This window comes from Anarrhichthys ocellatus, unplaced genomic scaffold, assembly GCF_004355925.1.
Source record: "Anarrhichthys ocellatus isolate YVR2014 unplaced genomic scaffold, GSC_Weel_1.0 scaffold3784, whole genome shotgun sequence".
NCBI classification, from domain to species: domain Eukaryota; kingdom Metazoa; phylum Chordata; class Actinopteri; order Perciformes; family Anarhichadidae; genus Anarrhichthys; species Anarrhichthys ocellatus.
In genome coordinates this window covers 1-5,241 of record NW_022283758.1, presented here as the reverse complement: position 1 = coordinate 5,241, position 5,241 = coordinate 1, and the positions used below count along the sequence as shown (strand labels likewise).

Here is a 5,241-nt window from a genome sequence, read left to right as displayed (position 1 = left end):
AGAAACTTAGTGCTGCACCAGTTACCTGAATATTGTAACACGTTTAATTGAGCATAATTTCAATATTCAATTGCGAGTTATAGAAACATATTTATTCCTTATTGTGTGGCACTTTATAACATAATTATTTACCTGTTTGACATTTGCGGATGATGCGCTATCGCTGTCAATGATGGTTTACTGATCGTCGTTTAGTGATGGGTTAGGGACAGTGATTTAATCATTTTGCGCCGCTGAAGACCGCTATGATATACAGCGAACAAAAGTGCAGCAGAGTGAAAGAAGAGTAGCTTTCCCTCCCTCTCTCTCTCTCTCTCTCAGGCAGCCATCATGTTGCTGTACAATGTCATGATAGTCAACAACTGGCAGGCCTTCCTGGAAGCATACAGCAGACACACCACAGAGTAAGAAATCATTTGACAGGCACAGCAGCTGACGCTGGTGACGGTGGTGCCGGGTGATGACGATGCTGAAGAGCGCGTTTTATTTTTTCCCAGGTGGTCGAAGATCTACTTCGTGTGTTGGTGGCTCATCTCCTCTGTCATGTGGGTCAACTTGTTTGTGGCGGTCATTTTAGAGGTCAGTTCCCTCAGACGGATGCATACATACATACATTCATTCATTCATAACTTGAATAACGCGCAACAACACAGAAGAAGACCTTATTCACTGGTGGTAACTTCTAATGCAGTTTAATACTACAGGTCTCAGAATACTGGAGGCTCCAAAATAAAACAAAGTATTGTCGTTTAATAAAGAAGTCGAGCAATAATTGGCCTTTTTCTATATCTGTGGCTGCTCCTTCTTGTTCTGTTACTCCCTGCAATATTTCAAGCTGATTCGCTGTCAAAATTTTTGATGAGCGATGGCAGTCAGTGTCGAGTTCACTGACAAACGCTTTGCGTTCCCAGTGACTTTTTTATAATCAAAGTCAACTTGTGTTTTGCCAGTTCAATGCTTTCAGTGTGAAGCTGCAGCAGTAGGAAATGTTGCGTGTGCATTAGCAGTAACTGAAGTAAAAGATGCCTTTTTTAACCCTTTTAGATCACATCCCCGGTCATATTGTGCACCTATTTAACAACGTATGCAAAGAAATTTACAAAATAAAGTCAATTTATTTTACTTTTTTTTTATATCAAAATCCAATCCAATCAGCGAGTGTTGGTTTATGTGACTTGTTGAAGCAAAATCTGTAATAATGCCAGCCTTCTCTTTTAATATGAACTACATAACAAATGTGCTAACAATGCCAATGTTTTCTGACAGAACTTCATCTATAAGTGGGACCGGAGTCACAGCTGCTCTATTACAGATGTGGAGAGGATCAGATATGAAACCTCTGTTCAGCTCATGTTCAGGTAGGTGGACTCTGCCGGTTTGTTGTGAGTCATATACCTTTAAAAAAATCCCAGCTAACTGATTGTCCAATCATTCCTTTTTCCATGACTTGCCCTCTTTCTCTGCAGAGAGCAGATCCAGGAGCCAACCGAAGAGGAATTACGATGTCAATTAAACCAACACCCCCACTTACACCTACACTGGTGACACACACACACAGAGCACCAGCACCTACATTCAAGTACATTCACTTGCGAGTCAAGAGACTGCTACTAATTTAGTCTATTGTGTGGTAAAAGCACTGAGATGTCAATGTTATAGCATTCTACTTCGAGTGTATTTTAAATGTATTAATATGTATATAAATTACTTCTACTGAAACAAGTATGGTAGCACGTGTTCTGATTATGTTATTCATGAACCACAAGTTGTGTGCCAATTCCGTACAGAAATGTTGTTCAGTGTCTATTAATGTCTTTGTAATAACTGCACAAGAATTTCATGAAAACTGTGACTACAAAAAGCTCTGACCAATTTAAAATATGGAAACTGGCACATAGAGAAAGCAATTCTAAATTGCTCACTGTCTCACTAGATTGAAAAAGTGAAGGTTGGGCAAGGTTTGTTTCTCCAAAGAACTAACGATACACTGTAACAATATACACAAGAATATTCATCCTGTGGTAATCAGGCAGAAACCTCCTGTTCTGAAAATTGAAGCCAATGCAGAAAGTGCCTTAAACCTGCATTCTTTCTAATGGCCATCAGGGGGCGACTCCTCAGGTTGTAAAAGGAAGTCAGATTGTATAGAACTCTATGAGAAAATGACTCTACTTCTCACTTAATTTATTACCTCAGTAAACATTGTAAACATGAGTTTATAGTCTCAATCGCTAGTTTCAAGTCTTTTTTAATACAACATGATGTTCATTTTGTAAATTATGCTCCATTTAGAGTAAAATAGACAATAAAGCAGAGTATGCTGTAGGGCGGGGCTACCTTGTGATTGACAGGTCCCTTACCACTGCGTTGTCCGGTCTGGGAGTTTCACAGTGCGTTTTCAATTCTTGAAAGTTATTTAGTAAACCTTTTTGGTGAAAAAGAAGACAACGGCCGAAATGCCGAACACTTTCAAATGTGGTATATGGGTCAGCAAATAATGTATGTATGTATTTATATAAACTGCTGCTGTAAAATGAGAATGAACTTTATGTTGCTTGTTTCCAAAGAATTAGCAGATTTCTATCTTTCACTGGATGCAGTGCGAACTCGGATGTTTCTAACAATTTGCAAGTTTTAGAATCTATCCTGATCTGTTTTGAAAACAAAATGACTCACACCCACAGGCTCACAAACGTGTACTTTTAGCTCGGTGTTTTGCACGAACAACAACGGAGGAGGCACACCCAACGCGTTTAGTGTGGCTTGATTGTGTGACGGTGCAACCACAGGAATCACAACATGGAAATATACTCTACTGGTATCAGTACGTAACTTAATATATTTATAGCCTGATATCACACTTCACAAATTTGCCTCCAGGGTCTTTACAATCCATCTTAAAAATCAAACTTTAATGGGGGGGAAAATGGCAGAAACCTCAGGAGGAGCAAGCGAGGAGGGATCCCTCTCTCAGGACAGACATGCAAAACTGTAGACGTTGCGTGTATCGAATAGAGCAACATGGTAAAATCACAGTGTTGACACAAAATTATAGATAGATAGCAACCTTATGGTGCGGGTGAATACTAGGATTCAAAATACAGATCTCAGACGTTGCACGCCCGCTTCAGTTTTATTGGTTAAAACGGGGTGACTGTGGCTAAGTGGGTAGCAGGGCCGTCTTTCAATCAGAGGGTTGGCGGTTCAATCCCCAGCTCCGACTCTGCTATTCGCATAGCAGAGTGTTCTTGAGCAAGACACTTAACCCCAAAATTGCTCCCGTAGCTGTGCCTACGGTGTAGAAATGTCACAGACTCTGAATTGTAAGTCGCTTTGGATAAAATGACTGTAATGGTTAGATGTGACATAGAAATATGTTGCACCTAAAACTGGCCAAACCACTTCAGCAAAATAATATTCTGTAGAGAGAATGTGTGTTCCCCGCACTGCATGAAAGAACCAGGAAGCACGCCTCTAACTGGAAAGCACTTGGAGGGCATTCCACATTCCACCTTTTGACCCAGGCCTCTGCACGTTACCCCGCAGTACTGAACAGTAGTGAAACACAATCGCCTGATATCGTCCCACATTTTTATTTTGATGTATTTACTTCCATCCATGTAAGTGCAGCGGTTCATAAGGAAATTTTCCACATGTACCAATCTATCTGAAAACCAGCCACCTGTTCACACGGTTATAGCTGAAATGGGATCTCAGATCCTGCTAACTATTTGAACCAAAAACAAAAGCCACGTGTATTTGTTGATGTGACTGCTTTATATTCACGCCCGACACCCCAATATGTCAGCTTTCCATGACATTTAGGGAGTGACGCGCATGTGAAAAAGGGGCAGATGTTCTGGGAGTATTTGTGGTGCTGGTGAGGCTGGAGGCAGCATACTGGATTATCATCCATGTACTGTATCAAAAGCTCAGTAACTGTGAACATATGTTTCTGTCTGTGGAAAGGGATATCTGCCATTAAGCCAGTGTATTAAAAACTAGATTATTTTTTTTCTGGAATGGACAAAGTGCCTTGGTGTTTATATAAATACATTCAAAGATCAAATGCAGTTTATTTGTAGAAACAGGGAAAATATGTTTTTTAATTGAAAAGTTGGGCTGTATAGGGAAGTTGGAGTGCAACTGATATTTCAATTATCTTGAAGTACAGCTTGTATTTCAGTCTGCATTTTGTGAACTGTTATAACTGTGTATAAGATAAATTAAATAAATATTTTGCAAAAAATGCAAAGACTTAATTTGTGATTTTATTGATTTGTTTTTGTCTTATCAAGAGAAGTACTTGGGAGTTTCACCTTTCTCTCAGTTTTAAATGATCTAATTAGCTTTCATGTGCAGCTATATTCCCTCAGTCTTACCACATTACACAACCACGCACTCACACACACACTTGTTAAGAATGGAAATCCCCAATCCAATTTGTTTGTACTTTTAATGTAAATAAGGTGCCAGAATGCATAAGAAAATATCAAAGTTGAAAAATAGTTTGTTAATAAATCTTTTAATATTCATGTTTTTGTATGTGGTGTATTATAGACCACCATAGCGAGGTCAAAGGTCATGCTGAGTAGGCGCCTCAGAGAAGAGATATTGGTGCTGTAATTGTAATTAAAACTTAGTATTAAAAACATAGTTTGAATGTGTTTCTCTAAAAGCACCTGCCCTCCATAATCAGGCTGAATTTGTTGCTAGATTTGTAATGAGGCTGCCTGTTATGGTGGAGCCCGAGTTTGATACACAGCGGCATTTTGTACGTTTTTTATGATAGTGACAGTTCTCTGTAGTTGTTCTGGTATCTTGACTAGCTGCTGTTTTTTTTTTCATATGTTTTTATTCCTTATTTAGTTTGTATCAGTGCTTTGTATGTGTCGAAGTATCTGTCTGTCTGTCTAGTGAAGGTTTGAATCCTGCTCCTCTGTATTTATTGTGGGCAATATCACATCTTGTTATATTCATTAATTAATGTTATGTTTTACTAGTTTTTGAATTATGGCAACACAAAAAACACAAGTTCCATAAAAATTTACTCCAACAACAAGTAACAACGATTTGAATGATATTACGTGGTTGGACAGGAACATGGAGCAATGTGGCCCTTTTTTGATTATTCTGTGCGGTCAGTTCTTTGAATAAGGCACTGCACTTGTTTTTGTTTCACTGATCTCTGTGCAGAAACTTAGTGCTGCACCAGTTACCTGAATATTGTAACACGTTTAA

At 38.9% G+C, this 5,241-nt stretch overlaps 1 protein-coding gene across 1 annotated transcript; it reads left to right on the top strand.

Moving 5' to 3' along the window:
* The first annotated feature begins 327 nt into the window (after positions 1-327).
* Positions 328-2,126, top strand: LOC116379141 (two pore calcium channel protein 2-like). Its single transcript, XM_031841070.1, has 4 exons — positions 328-404; positions 498-579; positions 1,267-1,358; positions 1,467-2,126. The coding sequence occupies exons 1-4, from the start codon at positions 331-333 to the stop codon at positions 1,543-1,545; spliced, it is 327 nt and encodes a 108-aa protein (XP_031696930.1). The 5' UTR covers positions 328-330; the 3' UTR covers positions 1,546-2,126.
* The last annotated feature ends 3,115 nt before the right edge of the window (positions 2,127-5,241 follow it).

Bases quoted from the DNA above. Each gene is read 5' to 3' on its own strand.
- LOC116379141 (XM_031841070.1), top strand. From the start codon at position 331: ATGTTGCTGTACAATGTCATGATAGTCAACAACTGGCAGGCCTTCCTG. The intron at 405-497 runs GTAAGAAATCAT...ATTTTTTCCCAG, and splicing joins TACAGCAGACACACCACAGA to GTGGTCGAAGATCTACTTCG. The intron at 580-1,266 runs GTCAGTTCCCTC...GTTTTCTGACAG, and splicing joins TTGTGGCGGTCATTTTAGAG to AACTTCATCTATAAGTGGGA.